The sequence below is a fragment of the Parambassis ranga genome, chromosome 14 (assembly GCF_900634625.1).
Source record: "Parambassis ranga chromosome 14, fParRan2.1, whole genome shotgun sequence".
Lineage (NCBI taxonomy): Eukaryota > Metazoa > Chordata > Actinopteri > Ambassidae > Parambassis > Parambassis ranga.
In genome coordinates, this window is record NC_041034.1 from 15,581,874 (window position 1) to 15,602,467 (window position 20,594).

Sequence of the window (20,594 nt, forward strand, 5' to 3'; positions counted from 1 at the left end):
CCAGAAAGTGACCCACAGCAGGAAGAACATTATCTCTGATGACCGACCACTACCTCCTGGTTAGTAATTTGGTGAACAGGGTGGGTGCTGTGTGATGAATGAGAACTCCTCTTGTCAGCTTTTCATGCTGAATCGTCTCCATCACTATCTCAAGAGATCAGTGTAACAGTAACCCTTTACCAGGTAGACCACCTGCTGCCTTCTCTTTGCATCTTAGAAATCACAGCTGTAGGTGTTACTGATGTGACCTTCTTGGGAGCAGAAGACTCACAGCTGTTCTTTCGGTTGAAGGTTGGAAGTATCATCTGCAGTTACGCTTTACTGCAGGAATCTTTTGTATATTAGGCCCTGCGATAGACTGGCAACGTGTCCATTGGGGTGGCCTGATAGCTCACCTGTGACCCCATACAGGGTAATGCAGATTAACATTTGCAGATCAACATGGTCAGGCCTAAGGAGCTGGATATTGTTACATGTGACGGCATCCAATGCCCCCATGTCTTCATGGACTGAAACAACAGACATATTGGCCATTTTGTCAGACTGCACAGAACCGTGAATCACTGACACAGGCCACAAGCCTATCAATCACCCTATATATTCAGTCCAATATGGGTGTTGATATAACTGATTTTTAGGAAGTGAACAAGATGAGATAAAGAGAGTTGATCAAAGTTTTAAATATTCATGTTAAAGTTAAATGCAGTCAGAACAGTATTGCCTTTATTTGAAACCAGTCAGATGCTGAGTTTGTTTTAACCTCTCTCTCTCTCTCTAATCGATCTGCCCCCGGGTGCGTCACCACACAGCTGTGAGTCCTAAACCAGCTTTATGTAACAATGAGCAAAGCAGATCTGGGTGGAGCGATCATCCGAATCATCAATTGCAATTGGCTCTTTGTATTGACGGTAATATAACTGCTCAATACTTTCCAAACAGACACTACTGACTTCATTCACAGACTGCAGGTCATCAGTCGACACAGTGATAGTCAGTGCATGGTCTCACTGTCACAACAACTTTCAGAGCAGTCACATAAGAAATAACACAAGTCCTAGACATTCAAATTATTTCTCTTTCTTTCTCTCTCTGTCTCCGTATTTATTTTTCATTTTTTTATTATAAGAGCCAGTTTCTGTGTGTTTACTAGAAATTAACATGAAGAACAAATTCACAATTCAGCCATCAGGTTTTGTACCTCACACTTAAGGATGCTATTATGGTAACATTATCATATTCAGCTATAAACCAACAAAAAGAGACAAGACAGCAATGAAATCACTTGATGGGAAATCTTCAGTCATGTTACCAACACGCTTTAATCAGAGCTGCTGTGACTCAGACAGGTCAGAAATGGAAGAGGAAATACATGTGTGTGCAGCCAGGCAGTGTGCCTGTGTATTGCACAACTGTTCTGCCTGGATGGGAGCTCATGCTAATAGAGTATAGTTACATAAACCAGTCGTCACACACTGCGTTTCCTGTCATGTACAGCCGCATTTACATGTCAAAACCCTTTGTGCTGAACCTCTGGGAAGTCCTGAATGAGGGGACGGCCTGTGTGTATCTGAGATGATAATCTTGACACTGGCTGATTTACTAACTACAGATTATCTGAAGAGTATTTCAGTACAGCTCCGTTTGACGTTTTACATGTTATCTTGTGCTACAAAGTGATTAACAGACACCTTTTTGGACTGGATTATTTCTGAAGTCTAATCAAGTTCCTTAAACATTACAGCCCACGTACACGTATGCTAAGAATATACATATTGTTGCAAATTAAGCCTGGTCCAAACATATGGACAGCTGAAGAGTCTTCCTCTAGCCCACTGTGTGATATGAACTTTTAATTTTGTTTAAGACATTATTTTTGTATCCTGTTTCGACTTGACATCACATAATAGGATCAACTACATACACATTGTACAGTGCTGATACAGTTAGGTAGTTGTTATGCTTATGTTTGTCATAAAGTCTACTGTATTAGTGTGTTTAACTGTTTGTTTTGTTAGACAAAACCAGATGTCACATTGGATTCTGCATATATGTGACTACTATTTTTTCCACAATCATTTTTATTAATCTTCATAAATTGATCCACTAAATATTATCTGCAGATTAGCTGTATTTGTGTGTTAAAATATGTTGACTGTTCCAGTTTATATGCACAGTACAATACACACAACTCCTAGCAGTAGTTGTACAGTGCAAAAAAAAAATTCTTTAGCAAATCCTCCTCTTTTGAAAGTTATTTTTAGTCAGAAATGCTAATCTTATTACGGTGTTAAATAAAGAATCACAGGATACATGTCATCCTCTGAGGACCAATAATCTAAACTATTAGCATTCCACATTGAATCAAAGCAGTCTGAGCGACACATAGACCGAAATGACCATCCAAATCTGTGTTTACGTCCTTTTTGTCCAAAATTGTAAACTTTACTTTCATGCACATGTCATTTAACCCTATGTGTACTTTGCAGTGGTTGCAGGATTGTTGTACTTCTATGTCTGGACATTTTCTTACATATTATTTAATTCATCAGAATTAACACCAAAGAAATCACAGTGTTATTTAACCACAGTGAGCACTGAGAAGGGTTAATGGGTACGTTTTTACTCTCTCGTATCTGTCCATCATGCTTGTAAAAGGTGGACTAACAGAACAGACTGTGCACAAAGTCACTCTGAGGCAGCACGATGAAGCCTGGATTGAATTCAGACAATGTAAGCAGAGCCTTTGAAGCCCACTTTGCGTCAGTCACCTTTAGCCTTATGCTAAATGTGATGTACAGAATAAAAGTCTTTGTGATATAGCAGCATTGTATTTGTCACAGTGTACCTCAAAGAATTATGAAGAGTATAGTCGATACATGTAGGTAAAAACGTTGTCTAAATACAAGGACCAGGTATTACAATATGAAAATATTACATTTGCTGTAAAGAGAAAACAATCCATTATGTAAAAGAGGAAGGGGTGCAACAGAGGAGAATCACAGGTTAGATTACATAAGATTTTGGGGTCTCTGGAGGAGGCGGGACAGCCAAACAGCACAGCATTACTATGATGGACATACCTGAAGAGTTCTTACCCCCGTCAGGAAGGAAGGAGATGGTCTGCTTTTTCATCATCATTCCTACAAATCAATAACCTTAAAGTCAATATTTGGTACAGGATATAATAACACAATGTTTTAAAAAAGAGGCAAAAACTAGGAAGAATTATGTTCCCACAATTAAGCAATGCACAGAGATACAAAGTTATCATACACACAGAAACAACTTTCCTCTTTTCAAGTGCAAAAAATCACAAAGAGAAGATTTGTACACACACACTGACACTCACAGAGACACCGGCCCTTCAGTTCATATGAAGTCAAGGGAAAACGTTGAATTTCCTTCGACACGTCTCTCAAATACAAACATCTGAGGTCAGCAATGACTCAGCTGCACAGCAAGCCACTTTGCATATAAAGTCCATATAAAAAAAAAATCAGTAGCAAGAGACCCTCTTCAAAGGTTAACACCGAGCCCACTGTGAGCTGAGCAGGAGAGACGAGGGGAGGTGGACAGCATTGTTTGGTTGGAGTTTCTCCAGCTAAAGGCGAGAGGTTAAAAAAAAAAAATGAGGAGAGCGGCATGTTGACCTCCTCGAGGTCTGATAACAGTGGAAGTGTAATGCTGCGACACTGAAGATCCGTAGTGTCACGGCAGAGTTGGAAGATGTAAAACAAAGAGTCATGTAGAAAACTGTAGAGATATATGTGCACATCTGACATGATGAAGACTGTAGAAAAATATAGAGCCTATATCAAAGTCACTTATAGCCAGAAAATAAATCCAACAAGGAACATTTTACAAAATTTTGACAGAAACGGAGGACCTAATCACACAAGGCTAAAACTGAAGGCATTCTGGCTTTAGAAAACTGTAGCAGGGCCTTTTGGTAAAATTTGAAAAAAGGGCAACTAGAATAAAATTCAAATAACTGAATTTTGTTGCACTTCAGCCTAAAAACGTTTGATTTGTTTGTGTTTTATAGATTCAAAAAGCAGGAACCTTTCCTCTTTAACCTCACAAATGATTTACTGTATAATCAATAAGCACAGTGTGCCTGATCCCCTCACTATCAATCTGCAGTGTGCTTGAATTTTTTTATGTCTTTAAAGGACAGACAGGATGCTAATAAACACAACAAGTACCCCTTCTTCCTCCCTTAACCACCGAGTCTTTATGAAGCCTGGGTTTGTCATAAAAACAGGAACTATATATATATATATATCAAGGTAACATTACTGAGCACTCTAAATGCTATTCCAAGCACACAAGATGCAAGTTCCCAAGTGTGTACCGGTATACGTACAGACAGCTAGAACAAAAAAAAAACACAAATTAGGACACACTGAAACATAAACAACAATAAAACATTGTTTAAAAAAACAGCAATGCGGTCCATCTGTGTGTGTGTGTATATACATCCTGCTCTCTATGGTATGTTCAGGGCCCCTAACACTGACGTCAGCAGAATTTACTGCATACTATCATCCTTATTAACAGTGTGTATGGCATCAGTTTAGAAAATGTGCAAAATAAGATCATCCTCACTAGATCAGTAAACAGCAGCTCACGTTGGTTCAAATCCCAGAATCTTCCTATAAGGTGAAATAACTGCAATGCTACATCAGTTTGCATCTCGCTGCTTCACACCCTTTATGGCTCCAAACACAGAGGGCGGTCTGTGGGGAAAGGTGTTTGGTAGAGATTTGTACTTTCTAAAGGCATTTTTTTTCCTGCACCTATTAATGGTTTTCCCCTAAGCCGAAGAGTGAAGACTCTGTGTGTGTGCAGGTGAGGTGTACAGGAGCTACAATTTAGGGTGTGTAAAATGGGACTCGGGGCGGTTGTTGAACCTCAATAATGCAGAAGATGAGTTCACAGTGAATCAAGCAGCCTTGTCTAATTAAACCAAAGCCTTCATAATAAAGATAATGCATAGTCATGAATGAGGGACACAGTTAAGAAGTTAAATGTGGACAATAAGGCAAAAAAGAAGAAGAAGAAGAAGAAGAGTTGGGGAGCACCAACAACACCAACATGAGCTAATTAACTAAGACATCTCTGAAAAAACTGTGATTTGTTTTCATTTGGCTCTGTCCCAAAGGTATGAAAATAATAAAGCAGATTTGGCTTTAAGAGTATTCATGTCTTACTGTAAAATATATAAATCCACCAAATTAGCTCTGCTCTGGAAATGTGATTCCACTAGGAAAATAAACTGCCACTTACTAAATAAATAAAACTAAATATCAAATGAGAGCTATCGTGCTCTTTGATGTTTAAATAAATATCAGCCCGTGCACTGTAACAGAACTGTTCCATGCTCTGGATTTTTAGATACTACTACTACTACTAGCAAAAAAACAGCATGTGTCTGCTGTTTAAAGCGTCATAACAGCGGCAACATATATGTTTGGTTGTGATTTTGCTTTTATAATGACCTCATTTCAGTGTGTTCTTTCCTGTTGCTTCACTGAAAAAAAGCCTTTGTAACACATTTCAATGAACTTTGTCCCTTTTGCGATAAGCCTAGGTCCATGTCACTCTTTTGCACACTTCTCAAATGTAAATAGGTCTGTGTGACAAATTCTCATCATGGTGACAACAAGTGTGTGGGAGGTAAAGTGCATTGAAATGGCCTTTGTGTTGCTACATATGGTGGATCACAGTGGTGAATGTTGAATCTTTGCATGCATTTGTGATTCGTTGCAGCTGCATTTGTGTGTGTGTGTGGCAGAGAATGTAAACAGGGACAACAAGGAGGAAGCATCAGAAAAAAGAGATATCTGAGTGATGATAGATCTATACAAAATATTGGCACATTATCTTATAAACAGTATACTGGATGAGGATCACGTTGTCTAAGGATTGCTACTTAAACAAATGAGCCATCCAGTCTTTTGTCTCATTTTTTTACAGTATCAAAAGTGCACTAATTGTCAAACACACCGACATTTTTCTGTTGTAATAACTCTCAGCGTGTCTCCCTCCTGAAATGTGCTGCACTCCTCTTCAATCTCTATTTTCACACCTGCGTCTCCACACCATTAAGCTTAGGCATCAAGATACGAGGAGTCACCCCAGAGTTCAGGTCCCTCTCAAACTCCAAAAGCTGACCCATGAAGTTTAGATTCGGGGACACCACTGGACGACGGCTCCGCACATATTTGTAGGCATCTGTCATTGTCATGAGGGTGTGCTTCATAAGGTAGGCGATGACGATGGTTGCAGAACGGGACACGCCTGCCTGGCAGTGTACCAGCACCCCCTGTCCACTCTGATATGCCTCCTCTGTGGATGAGAACAACAAAATGGATGAGCTCAATTTTTGCTTTAACAATAAAAAACTGACTCAACACTTTTCTTTTTTTTTTAATAAAGAACTTATAGCTGCTCTTATATGAAGGTGAGTCACAGTGTGGGTGGCAGAAACAGGGTCAGCAGCTCACTTCAGAGATGCTAACGCTACAAAATAGTCAGCTTTGAAAAGGAACAAAGCATGTGATGATCACACAGAAAATCACTGCTTCTCTTTTTAAATTCTCTATGTACAGGCAGGAAAAAATGGCAAAAGGTTTGTGTTGTTACATGTTAGACCTGCTCATTACTGAAAGTAGACTGCTCCAATGTATATACAAGGACAGAGGTACATAACGGTATCAAGGTATGTAAGACATATCACATTGAACTGAAACATCTGATCTTCAAATTGTGTAATGCTGTGTGTTACTGGACCCTCACGTGCCAGCTGTTACTCATATATTGTCCTTGGAACCTGTTTTAAAAAGAGCAGGTGCTTTCACTGAAATACTGATTTTCTTGAAGCACATACAGACACTCAGGACTCTCACCGATGAACTCAAAGACCTCCTCAAAGTATTGTCGAAGGTTCTGCTTGCTGTTGTCGGTGGCTGGGAGCCTTTTGTAGCGCAGTCCAGAGTTGATGTGGTAAAGCGGCAGGTGCGTGGTCACGTTGACCACATAGCCAATGTTAAGGCGCCGCAGCAGGTCCAGGTCCTGGGCGTCTCTCTCGTTACCGAGGTACAGGAAGGGCAGAATCGGGCTGACCACAGCGTTCTCTGCATCGGGAGTCATCACAGACTCATCGGACAAAGAAGCAGGCAGTGAAGAGGAGAGCGGCAGAGACAGGTGCACTGGGAGAAGAAGTTATAGATTTAATTTCCTTAAAAATGATATAATACTGCATTTACATTTACTCTTCATATTTAACAACTTAGTAATTTCTACATATGCTTACTTCTGCTGTTCTCCTCATCTTGCTCTCTGTTCAGGGAGTTCAGTGCCAGGTGAAGAGACTGAGCCGACGGCAGAGAGTGTCCTCCCTCCCTGTCTCTCTGCCAGGGTTTAGGTTTGATAAGTGTGCTAGGGGCAGATGGTGGAGGAGAAAAGGACACAGGTGATGGCGGGGACACAGAGCGAGGTGAGGGGGAGTGGGGATATGCTGCATCTTCGTCTTGCTCAAGACTATCGCTCATTCCTATGTCTTCTGATTTATTCAGGAGCCTCTTCAGCGAGTTGTGGCCATCATCATACCCAGGCCCTGACCGGCGGCCCATAAAATCAAGGGCTGCCATTTTGCCCTGCTGAAGCCGCCGTCGACCAGCATGGTCTATAAGCTGTGACTGTGTGTATTCTTCAAGGTTTTGACAGTCCAAGACGAGGCCCGTTCCATTACTGCCATTCTGGACCTGACTTGCACTGGTCTTCCCAACTCCTACACCCATCCCGGCACAGTGATTTCTTTGGGCTTTAGAATGGGTCATCTTCTTAGCCAGTTCTTCTGGCCAGATAGTACGAACGCTGTAGTCATCATCATCGGCTTGGAACATAGCCATTGGATGAGCTGCTCCGATGCTTCTGCCTGGGGGTTTGCCTCGGCGTGGGTTGAACGTCACCACTATGGGGTCGCTGCTGCAGTAGCTGCAGGAGGAACTGCCTGTCTGAGAGGCTTTGGGGTTGCAGCCTGTGACGCAGCTCTGTATCGCCCGTAGAGGGGCTGAGGAGGACAGCGGGGCACAGGGCAGACATCCTCCTACCAGTTTTTTGCGAAGGATAGCAGGACTCTCAAAATTTCCTGCCTCACCAGAGCAGGAGGCACAACGGAGAGGTTTGAACAGGTTGGTTCTGCAGTCAGACGCAGTACTGTTCGAAGAAGAGGTATTGGAGGTGGAGGCGGTGGAAAGACACCCACCCAGATTTCTCAGGCCCATTTCTTTACCTCCTCTCTTCACTGCGCCGGCATTGTGACCACAAGAAAATGAGGTGGAAGAGCTTCCTCCACCTCCTTGGAAGCTAGCAGAGTGCCCCTTACAACCTTTGCATCTCACCAACCTCCAGCAGCCGCAGCTGAATGGGTGGGTGCAGTCGATGGTGCAGGTGTGATCAGGGCTGGGGAACCCTCCAGCGTGGGAGGAGCAAGGGGAGAGGGGTAGACCATGAAGAATGTGAGGGCGATAATCCCTGCTACGAGGTGGGTGAGGCTGACTGAGCTGCTGAAAAGAGATTGGGGCATGGGAGGGCTGGGAGGGAGGGGACGAGGGGTAGTTGGAGTTTAGGATGGCAGCATGGGGCACAGGGACAGAGCTGTGGTGGTAGGGAAGACCGTGGCTATTTTGATTTTGGTGGACAGTTCCCAGTTTGGATTTCTTCTTGTGGCCTATAGAGGGAAATTCTTGGTCACTTCTGTTGAGAAAACTGCTGTTTTCCTTCTCTTTTTCACTCCTGAATTTTATCTGCTGTGCCTGAGCGGGGACAAATTGTAGGACCCCCCCAGGGGATGATGACAGCTGACGGATGCGCTGTGACTTGTGTTCGACTCCACCTGGCCTCCCTGCACTTCCAGTTTTTCTCTCACATTGCCCTTGATCTAACTGTGATGAGACACATTTCCCTCTGCCACCTTTAACACTGCTGCTACGCCCTAATGAGTTGCTGAATCCTCCTGCCCGTCCTCCCTTGTCTACTGTCACCCTGATATCAATAGTATGTGTGTGAGAGGGCAGCCGAGGGTCGAGAGTTACTGTGCCATTGCTATGGCAGTGACTAGGGTAGTGTCTGGCACTCGCAGGGACGACAGGCTGGTTGGCCTTGAATTTCTGCACGCGGGAGGACCTGCGCTTGCATTCCAAAGTCAGAGATTTACAGGAGGGTGAGTAAAAATGTGACTGCGAAGGGTGGAGGTGTGGAGGGTGGGCGACTTGTCCATTGGAGGAGGCTGTTATTTGAGAGGAGTGCTGCGGGATGGTCTGCGGGGAGGCCTCGCATAGGGCTAAGTTTTTAGGGCGCTGAATGACCACTATGCGCTCGTCAAGAGGGAGGGGAGGCATCTGGGTTTAGGCAAAGCTGTTAATGAAGACAGAAAGAGACGAGTCAGCACGTTACTGTAACTTCACATGCACTGAAAATGCAGAGTATACTTTACACTCCATCGGTTTAGACACAAATCTAGTCCATCTTTGTTATTGTGATCATAGTTTGTTACAGTTTAAGAAGAATCAAGCCAATTGTTTGTGAAATGTAAAGTAAAACTCCAAATCCGGAACAATACTGACAACATATATTTAACACTGGTACATTTTTATGTTTTGCATATCTTTGTAAGTCACCTGTGAGGTGGCTTCTGCATAACAAAACATACCACTAACAGCGTTCCAGTGCAGGTTTGACCTTTAACATTTCCCTTCACATTTGCTGCAAATGAAGGAGAAATTCCATTGACAGAATACACTGAGGTGCATGTTTGATTTGAATGGATTTCACAGTAATGGTAACATCATCCATTTAAACATGCTCCTCACAGTATGTGTCTTATACCATGGTCAGTGGCCAGAAACTTAATGCTTGTCTGTATCTACAAGAATTTTCCAGTTATATCATTTCCATTAGACTGTAAAATCCTGAATCTCAAGGTGCTAAAGTGTGTATCTGTTTGCTGTTAGCTTCAGATAATCCCAGCTAATCCTGATGGCGGTGAAGCTTCTGAGGCACAAAAGCTGCATAAAATGAGCTCTACAACAACCTCCATCTCTCTGTGAAGCCCTCATACTCAACAAGATGCTGATGATGGCAAAAATATCTAAATATACTGTAAACCACATTTTTATTTCCTTGTGTAAACTGGCACGTTTTTTTTTTTGCATCGCTGTCTCCGCACTACATTGTGACTGAAAAACAACAGTGACTCACAGTCAGCAAATGGTTCACTGGGGGTCCTCTCTGCTCTGAAAGCTGTTTATTGCCGGAGAACCATGTGAAATGAAACACTTCCTGCCTGCAGCCATTTTCGCCTGTTTATCCTGCCCCTGGTATAATCTAAATTAACCGCAATCCCTTGAGCCAATTAAAAACAAGCATTTGTCCAAGGCCATGGTATAAACAGAAGGTCATCACACACACACACCGATACAACGCAGCTGGAGAGAAAGAATTCATCATGACACAGCAAAAAGAGATTAACGATGTGTATGCACATATAGTATGGTTAAATTGCCATTATGATTTATGCTATTAATAACAGGTTGCTACAGTATAGGCTTTTTTTCATTTCAAACATTTAGATGAAATATTAGCATTGTTAAGGGAAAAATCCACTCTCTGGTACACACACTGGTCAGTCTGTGATTTCCAGTGCACCCACAGGTTGTTGGGTTGATGAAACACTTTAATTTCCTTTTTGCTAGACTAGGTGCTAAACTAGCTGGTCAGTTTGCAGGATGTTGGGATACTAATATTATTTCATATATTATTTGATATTTTAAACATTTATATACAGGACTTACAGCTGGAGTCGGTAGATAAGCAATGTCATCTGTTTACCATGCTGGGTCTGGTGGATTACTATGTCACTTTAGTCAATTACATTCATGTTCCCCTGAGGATTGATTATAGTTGTAACTTTTCATAAATCCCGACTCAAAATTTTGGTTTGTGTGCTTTGAATTGTGACCAGTAGCTGCAAAAAGCACTCCAAATAAACCGGTACATCACATGTAGCTGTTTCTGAACACAGTTTTTAAAGTTAAACTTTAAGCCTATGCAACTGAAGCCATACTTTTTAGGAAACCAACATGTTCAAATGGGAGGAACAGATACTCAAAACAACACTGGTTGACAGACCAAAAAGGGGGGAAAGATAAAATACAGAGGGACAGATTATAACGTGACACAGTAAACCACAGACTACTACAGGGGAGGAAGGAACACATCAGAATAATCAGGGGGGATGCCTGCAGTCCCAACACAACACAGTTACCAACCCAAAGTAAACCCGGCTCCAGCGTCCCCATGTTTATTTCCACGCAAAGAGTCTGGTGATGGTATCCTCATCTTTTTTTCACCCCTTTTTCAGCCTTGCCTGTAGTGGAGGGGGTGGGGGGTTACATTGACCCAGTTTTATCATGGTGGAAGTCACTATCACTCTGATCACTTTTCTCTCACACACTGTAAAGTGCAGGCTGCCTAGTGGCATTTTCACTCACTCACAGTCACAGCTGCAGTCACACACACAGAGAAAACACTCAGAGCAGACCAGATCTGATTGTACTGTTTACATGAACATGGTACACACTGCAAACTAGAGGGAAGAACTACAAACATCATAACCAAAATATGTGACAAGGTTTTTTATACTGTGTATACAGTAGTTAGAACTACGTACTAATATGGACCATACTGATATCTAACAGTCATTAAACCTAATGCACACTAACATAAATCTTCCATTTTTTCCCTGACATGGTATAAACTTGTGAAAATCTGTGGCGAGTTTGCCGTGTAACTATATCAGATATTCACCGCATGATAATTTTGCTAGGAGAATTTATAAATGCTATCACTCTTACTCATCTTTGACTGATTATGCAGCTCTGAAATCAAATGTTCTGTTCATTCCTGGTTGGACCTGAAGGCACATAGCTGTGACAGTAAAACTGTTTAAAGATATGAGGCTGTTAATTGGGAGGTTAATCACAGTTGTGATTAATTAAGTGTGAGAACATTCTGATTGGCTGGTCCTAATTAATGGAATGTGATAAAAGCCAGTGATGTACCTGCTCTGCTCTGTACTGTGCATTGTAAGTGCTGCTGTGCATTTGCAGTAACTGTCTCTCAAAAGATGAGTCGTGTACAAAGTCTATAGGCTCGTTTGATGCTCAGGAAATGAGTAAACAGTTGCATGATCAAAGGCACTGACTTGTGTATTTCAGTCTGTGATTTGACAGGTTTTCATTGTTAATAGTTGAAGATGCCAGATACCAGACTGTCTGTGAGGTGGCAGCCTAAAAATAAAACAGAGTTATTGTACAGTGGCAGAGCACAGACTCAAAATGAGCTGGCTTATTGCTGACTAAGATCTAGTTAAAAAAAGAAACTCTTCCATCAGTTTAATGGTCCAAATCGATGTCTCACTGACTCAGGGCTGTCACACAATCTGTAATGGTAAGCCACCCCTTTGTACAAACTCTCTGCAGTCTATTAAATCATGTGCAAGGTTACATAATGTATCTCCTGGACACACCTGATGAAATATATAAAGCTAACATTAAAATGTAAATAAGTTATGAGCACCTTTCAGAGGACGTGAGCCACTGAGGACCCTATATGGAAGTTTTGACAGCAAGCTGTATAAACAGGCGTTGCAGGACGGATCAAGAAGTGGAAAAGATGTGAATGCAAAAGCAGGCATGTGATCAGTTATGAATATTTAAGGCAAAAGCTGAAGTATGCTAAGCTATGAAATCACATTAGCTGCTTATGAGCACATTAAAGTATAATGATTTGAAATACAACCTCACGTAGATGAAAAGAAATATTTAAAAAAAAAAATGAAGAGTGCCACTCAGTTCCACTTAGGAGGGCTGCAGGAGCCTACGGCGGAGATCATGACACCCTCCCTTTAGCTTGTACACCACCAGCAGAGGAAAGAAAACAGCTTCAGAGGCCAGAGAGAGGAGAGCTCTATATACGGCAACGCTTTTCCAAGCGATTTGACTCAACCACCTGCAATTAAACTACATTTTAATCAGGCAAAAAAGAAAAATGCATCAACAGCACGTACTGAAATGCATGACATGACAGGGCATCACATTCATGACAGGAGGTCAGAGTGAGACTTATATTAGCTAAAACAGCCATCAGCTCACGCCCTTAGCCACCATGCATGCCGTCCCTCTCCAGCTGCAGAGGCAGTGCAGTGAGTGTTTTTGGGGACAAGCTGTTTGAGGGGGCTGGTGTTTTGTTGGGAGCAGATGGTTGTCTGGCAGTGCAAGATTGATGGAGATCTTTCTGCTCCCTCTCTACCCACCCCGGTTTTATGCAGCTACTTCATCAAAAAAAAAATAACAAGCACCTGACAGGCAAAACACCCACACAGCACAGTGGACAACACCAGAGCAGAAAGCGGGCAATAATGTGAGGGCACTCAATTACTGAAAATATCTTCCTCTGCAACGTGAAAATTTTTTTTTTTTCTCATCGCAGGAAGTGAAGGGTTCTCGAGCATGCGAATGGCAGGAAAATTAGTCATCTAAGTCACTTGTTTCCAGAGGCTGATGAGCAGGCCTCTTCTGTCGGAGGACAATGCACATCTCTGCATTTTTTTTGTTCGTGTTAAGCTCTGAGTTGGCACAAAATGACAGAAGGCGGTCTGCTTCACTCTTTATATGCTCATTCACACACATAACCAGTTGGACCCAAAGCATTGTGGGTGATGGGCACCAAAGAAAAAATTACATAGCATCAGTTGGTGTTGCAGATTCTAAAGTAGATTTGAGGTTGAATGAGGTTTTTCCTGTGAGGCTGCTGATGTGACTGATAATTAGTGAAGGCCGCCGTCAATGTGTTTCAAGTGTGTTGACTGATTTACACTGTCAGCAAACTGGCAAGAGTAACACTGAGCCACAGAATGAGTTTTATCTTCTTTACACTTGCTATTTTGAGTGTGTTCACACTGACAAGTATGGCAACATGACATGCACTATGGGTGCCTGGATGATCAAAAAGGGTGAGTGTGAAATGATGAGGAAGCGCCAACCAACGTTCAGAGAACTTGATGTCTTTATTTTAAAACAGCACTGCCATGTCAGCTCTCACATATGAAACAAATGAGTCTATCATGTTGTGCAGCCTACAGAATGGTAAAATCCAGGCAATGAAGTCCACTGCAAGACGAACTGATGTGGACAGGCTGTCACGAATGCTTAAAGCTTTCTATGTAAGTCACTAGCAGTGAGCTATATACAAATTTACCTCAAGAGATGTCATGAAAAGATATAAACGCATTTATTTCTACTGTGTATATGGCTATTTTAAATTGGGGGGGGGGGGGTCTACAGAGATTGGCACGCTTTTAGAGCTAGCCTCTAGAGGCAGCGAGAGGAACTGCAATGTTTGACACTTGACCTGGGCTTTATTTCTCAGGCTGCTGCGTGATTGAGCACATAGCAGATTTTTAGGCTAGTTGCCCTTCCTCTGGTTTAATGCTAAGCTAAGCATATATTCGAAAAATTTTGAAATATGATTCTGTTTGCCTTATACTTTGTACGTGTAATAAAAACGTGTGTGTAGCTTGAGACAGTTATCTATGGGTTAAAATAACTCTGATTGATAACATGGTTGAAATAACCAACTTTATATGTTTATATAATGCATGCAGCAGTTTTGTTTCAGAGACGTGCAGACCACTGTATGAGTTGCAGATTTAATGCAAGGATATAAAGCAGAATTAGACCAATTACTGAACATATTATGGTGGGAGTATAAGAGCCTTGAGCTGTGAGAAAATGTTGGCCAGATGAATGAATAAATAGACTGTCCTCTGCCTGCACAAATGTTCTTATCAGAGAGCGAGCTAATTCACAAGTCCTCAGAGAGGTCGAATGTTATCCGGCCTTTTTATCAGGATTTAAACACTCAAGCATGACTTGGCATCAAACATCATCAAGCTGAGCTGCAGAAAACAACCTCTCACTTGTATTGTTCGACACTGATAATCCACTTGACTGACCACCAAAGCTTTTGTGGGTGGCGCCAAATAGGCAAATAATTTTGTTCAAGTCTTTGTGTAAGACAAAGAAAGAGCCTGCACACACAGCCTGGCAGTGTCACAGCAGCATGTAGAGTCCCCCCTTTAACATCCCCCAGGGTGGAGATGTTAATTGTGACTGCAGTAGAGAGGGTTGTAGGATGTGTAGAGGCAGCGGAGAATGAAGCTCCTCCTGCACGTCAAAAAATATGACATGAATGGTAATGAACACGCTGCATACAAAAAGCTGCTTAAGTGGCTGAAAATCCCCTCTGAATATGTGTTTAACCCCAAACTTTTCTTTCTCACGGCAGCCAACTGGTTGCCAGCAGAGGATGTAATGAGTATGTTAATGTGTCCTTGTGTGAATGTCAGGAGTTTGTTTTTGACAGAATAAAGTACGATCAGCTTCATCTACATTAAGATTAATTAGTCACACGCACAGCCTCAGAACTATTTAAAGCACTGAGAAGATAGAAATGTGCAAATACGACACAGCATCCCATAATAGACTGAGAATAAGTAGCATGTTTTAAGGAGGAAATGGGAATGGGGCAGCAGAAAACAAAGAGGTGATGCCATTTACAGAGGCACGCACATGAGTCATCATTACTCCCACTCTAAATAGGCTTAAGTCACACATCTAATGATGCAAGATTTACTTAGGACAAAGGAAATGACTGGCATCTCACTTGTATGTGATGACTTAGCGGTGACTCAGATAAGTGTTTTGCAAACAGTGGTATGGTAGTAGTACAATAATGACACATTAGGATTATTAGAAGGCAGTCTTAAATTCATTTATTTTTTCTCAGATCCAGGCCTATAAGCTTTGCTCTGTGTTAGCCTTTAACTTATTATTATTTATTTTTTTTAACACCGTGTCATCAGAGCTCACACCACTACAGGCGAGAGTGAGGGGAAGTCAGAATAATTACATCACCTAATATCCACAGTCAGCGGACACAAAGTGAAGCAACAGCGCAAACTGGCCAATCAGTGAGCAGCATTATAGGAGACAGTCAGCCACTTTGTCTCCCCTCCACCGTTCAATCTAACTGAAACAGAGACCTGACGTCCTCATGGATCTGTTCTTATTTTTAGTCTATTTCACAGGATTGGAAACAGAGCCAAGCTTCTTCTGTTGTTGCCCAGAGTTTACACCTTCACTCCTGTTAAAACACACTGACAATTAAAGCCCAGTCCTTTACAGACAACACTCCTGCCCACTGAACTTATGAGCCATGCTGGTCCAGTGTAACTGAGTCAGAGAGGAGTTTAACCTCTGCACAGTTTTTTTAATAAGAAAGCCACAAAAGTATGACTTAAAATAGAACACTAAGAATAGAAAGTGACAAAAGCAGCTTGGAAAAGGTTTGTGGTTGGTGAGGATTTGAGCCCTCTGTCAGGTGAAGATAAGAAGAGCAGTAATGCTTTGAATAGAGTGTAAAGTGTCCTGGTTAATGATTGTCTGAAACTGTAGCTTCCTGACAAAGAAACTGTCAAAGAAGACAGACAGGCGAGGGATAACACAATTGGTGGAGGAAGAAAATGAACAAGTGTGGTGTCATATCACTCACAGAAAGCCATTTCTTACAGAACCTATGGCATGAAGCGTGTCCAGGTCCACCGAGTCCTCAGAACCTTCCCCTCAGAACACCCAGAACTATCGGGCCTTATTGTATTTGACATGGTTACTCAGCTCCAACAAAAAAGTCAACAGAAACATCTGTTAGTTGCAGTGTGGTAACAACAGTCTGTTCCTGTTTCCTCTCTGGAGGCCATCTTCAGACCCTCACAAGAAGAGCTCAAAGAAAGTATGAGTGTGCATGAAAACAACAACAGAGCAGGACAGCCTGAGGCTGTGACAGAACCTCCCTCAGTGTCTGAGCCGGCCTGCAGCGTCAACATTCAGGAGAGGGGATGCTTAATAACTTTTTCATTAATAATGGTGTGGAGATATGCAAAAAAAAATCTAATTACACATTAGAATGCCTAATTCCATATTAATTGGAGAGCCTGTCAGAGCCAGTTTCTTATCTTAGGGACATCTGTATTCATACGACTCTTTCCCCGTTTGTCTGTTAACACTTGTATCTTCTGTTACTGATTTAACAGCCAGCTACAGCGCTGTCTTCACTTTGTAAGTATGAGATAATGCAATATTATCTTGAACAGATGGTATTATTATTATAAATCACAATTCATGTATGCAGATGACACAACAATTTACACATTTCTTCCTGATCTCATATTTTAGTTTTAAATTTAAAATAAAAATCACAACTAGCTTTCTATCCCTGAAGCTCAAGACTTGTTTTGTGTGTGTATACCCCATCAAGGACTTCCTTAGTTTTAAATGGTGGCTGCTATAATAAGCCCATAAAGACTGTCAGAGACCGTCAACATCGTCACCCCAAACAGGTCAAGTGTGCTATGCTCAATGGTGACGATGTATCATGAACATTTACACACTGATAGGTCAAACTAACAACTTAGACACTCAGATATTGTAGGATATCCTGTATGTATTTTGAAATATGAACACCCAGAATGCACTAGGAAACATAGTACTCACAGACAAGTCCATATCTGATGTCCCACAACAAAAATCTTCTCACCTGCCCATAATTCCAGGTTAGCTACTCTGATCATTCTGTTTTTATACTCTCATATCAAAGTTCTGCTGTGAGCATCAAAGTCTGCACCGTCACAGGAAATGGCTGTTCAAGCTCAAAGCAGCTTCAAACGGTGAGCGGCAGAGTTAAATGATTAGTCTCATTGGGGTGATCAATGCAATTGACCATGCTTTATTAAAGAGTCATATTACCATCCAGAATACTGCTAAAAGCAGGTTTACATCTGGAGGTTTGTGTGTATATGTTTCAGCCTTGGCACTGCAGTGATCCTCCTGAGTCCTGCAGGTGAAGTTATGACACTATCTATCCTACTTTAACCATAAACACACTGTATGTATTGAAATGATGTTTTTTTCTGTTCCTTCATTGTTGACACGCCTGGCTGTCTTTAAACATGCACATCATGCACACCTCTCCTGTTCTCATCAGCACAGCCACAAGCAGAGATAAACATTTACATTCTTCCTCTGCATGGCTGTTTATGAGGCTGTTCTGCAGGCTAATAAAGGAAGATCTATTAGTTCCTGTTTACCCCGTCGCTAGATGGCGCACTACTTGATTCTTGTGTATGTTTGACCACATCTTCGTAGCAGTCTTTGAACCTTTACCATGATGAGAAGTAAAGCTGATGTAGGCGACAGGCCCCGAGCCAGCAGGCCTGCACCTTTCCCCCTTAACCAAGACTGCATGTGTGTTATTAGAGTTATTCTCTATTAATAATGGCACCTTCACATGACTGCAGTTATTTCTGAGTATACGATAATAAGCCGCTAATTACGGCAAACGTTCATAATTGCTGGCATCCGTCAGGCAGCGGTGCAAAACACGAGGATGCACTGCTTTGTGTTTATGCATGTGGCCTCAATTTGACCGCAAAATACAAAAGATGCATGAAGGAGGAGGTAAATCTGAGCTGTGAGCTAAAGCTGACCAACACGTAGCGCTTTGAGAGCCGCTGCTGACGGGGGACTGTCACAGGCTGCAGGCCGACCGGACGATGAGTAACGTTACTAAAAAGAAACATCACTTACATCAAGAGTGGCAGTCCCGTAGTGTATTCATCATTTATGCAGCGCGCAGGCAGGAATCCTCATGTCCGGAGTGGCCCGAGCAGCGCGACCCGATGTGTTGGTACGATCCAGATGTGTAACACCTTCCCTGCCTGCGCGTCTGTACGTGCAGCATATATAAATATATATATGTATAAAAAAATAAGAGGAAAATTCAAAGAAAGACCTGCTTTGGCTGTGAGGCGCACAGCTCTGCCTGTCCCCTAATCATCAGACAAATAAATACATGTCATCGGGAGTGTTTGGCTAACTCAGCTGGCGTCACGTCTGAGCGTGTGTCACTCTGAGCTGCGATGCGTGTGTGAGGAGACACTGACGGGGAGGTGGGCTCTATTGTCTCCACTCTGGATGACATCATTCCAGACCAATGGCGAAACGCACGAGACGATGGGGCTCAGGGGCGAGCACGCAGCACGTGCGGGCTGGTGGGGGAGGATGAGGAAGAGGAAGAAGAAGGGGATGATGTTAACCCCTCTTACAAGAAATACAAATAAAAGCAACAATTCAACTAGTACTAGTTACTAGTAAGTACTCTTTGGCTAATCATATTTGTTTATTCGGTGACAAGGGCTTGAGAGCAGAAGGTTGCTGGTTCGACTCCCTGAAGTGACAGTTCAGAATCTTTAAAGAGATGGGCCAATATATGTAGTTAGATATATTTGATCTGATCAATGATAAATACTAAATACAAACTAAAAGGAACCCTAACAAACACAATTCTTTCAGCTAGTAATGGCTCATTTTATATATATGATCATTGATAATTATTTATGTTCAGGGTTCAGATGATGGATGGATAATAATTTATAATTACTGATAATTATCAAATAAACTGATTACAATGATTTTATTTGTGTTCAAGCTATCATAGTTTAATATAACTAAACAGTCACTTTGAATGCACACACACACACACACACAGAGAAACTATTAGCTGTTAGCTCTGTCAGTGTGATATTTTTGGCAAAACTGTCTTAACTTGCACAGAAGCAGAGCAGCTGATTGACATGGATGTCACGCTGACCAGGAAACGATCTCCTCATTGTGTGAAATCAGCCAGTGGAACAGAGCCACCAGTTCCAGACTAATTTTAGCATTTAAAGCAGTTTGTGCTGTCACATCTGCTGAAAGCAGAGACATTTAGCTCTTAGCCCATAAATTGAAAATTCCTGATATGCTCCCCACATTGAACGGTCACTCTGTTCCTCCTTCCTTCTCTGTTATAGCTGTTATGGTTGTGGTTGTGCAGCTTGTGATCACATTTTGTCATAATTCTGAGACTGTTTACAGGCTTTATGGATGATGCCCTTTTTGTTTTGACAAAGGCATCACCAACTGTTACCAAACATCAATTTGGCACAAACCGGGACTGACTAACTGGCAAAATGTCTGCTGGTGTCCGTTTGGAGTCTTGGAAAAAAGCCCTGGCTGAAGGTCTCTTTGGCTGGTTCATCTCAACTTAACGTGGACAATCCTGATCATCAGAGAGAACCTGTTCATGATCAAAGGAAGACACATTGCTGTGCATGATATTATATCTACACGTGAGCTTTATTTCTACAGTATCCCTGAAATGTGTTTCTTACTGCCTCCACGCAGAGAAAAATCTGTCTGCCACACGTGTAGTTTGTGACACATTGGCTTCCCGCTGCCACCACTGGACTCACTTCACCCAGCGTTCAGACTCATTCACAGCTGTGACTGTAATGTGTTAAGTCTTTCAGATTCCCCAGTTAACAGCAGGGACCAGTCAACTCTTTCTATACCAGTGAGTAAGACAGGGAT

General features: G+C 42.1%; 1 protein-coding gene across 2 annotated transcripts; it reads right to left on the reverse strand.

Moving 5' to 3' along the window:
* Positions 1–1,133: 1,133 nt before the first annotated feature.
* On the reverse strand, positions 1,134–19,008 carry LOC114445633 (uncharacterized). Of its 2 annotated transcripts, XR_003671693.1 has the most exons (5): positions 18,771–19,008; positions 7,319–9,423; positions 6,912–7,214; positions 3,350–6,351; positions 3,118–3,140 (listed from the first exon to the last, which is right to left on the reverse strand). XR_003671693.1 is itself a non-coding variant. In XM_028420693.1 (4 exons), the coding sequence occupies exons 2-4, from the start codon at positions 9,405–9,407 to the stop codon at positions 6,086–6,088; spliced, it is 2,658 nt and encodes an 885-aa protein (XP_028276494.1). In that variant the 5' UTR covers positions 9,408–9,423; positions 18,771–19,008; the 3' UTR covers positions 1,134–6,085. The 2 variants fall into 2 exon arrangements, 1 of the variants encoding a protein (XP_028276494.1); XM_028420693.1 differs by having other exon boundaries at positions 1,134–6,351.
* Between the last annotated feature and the right edge of the window lie 1,586 nt (positions 19,009–20,594).

Coding starts and splice junctions, on each gene's coding strand:
- LOC114445633 (XM_028420693.1), bottom strand. CDS start 9,407: ATGCCTCCCCTCCCTCTTGACGAGCGCATAGTGGTCATTCAGCGCCCT. Junction 7,215..7,318: donor AGATGAGGAGAACAGCAGAA/GTAAGCATATGT, acceptor TTCTTCTCCCAG/TGCACCTGTCTCTGCCGCTC. Junction 6,352..6,911: donor GGAGGTCTTTGAGTTCATCG/GTGAGAGTCCTG, acceptor TCTCATCCACAG/AGGAGGCATATCAGAGTGGA.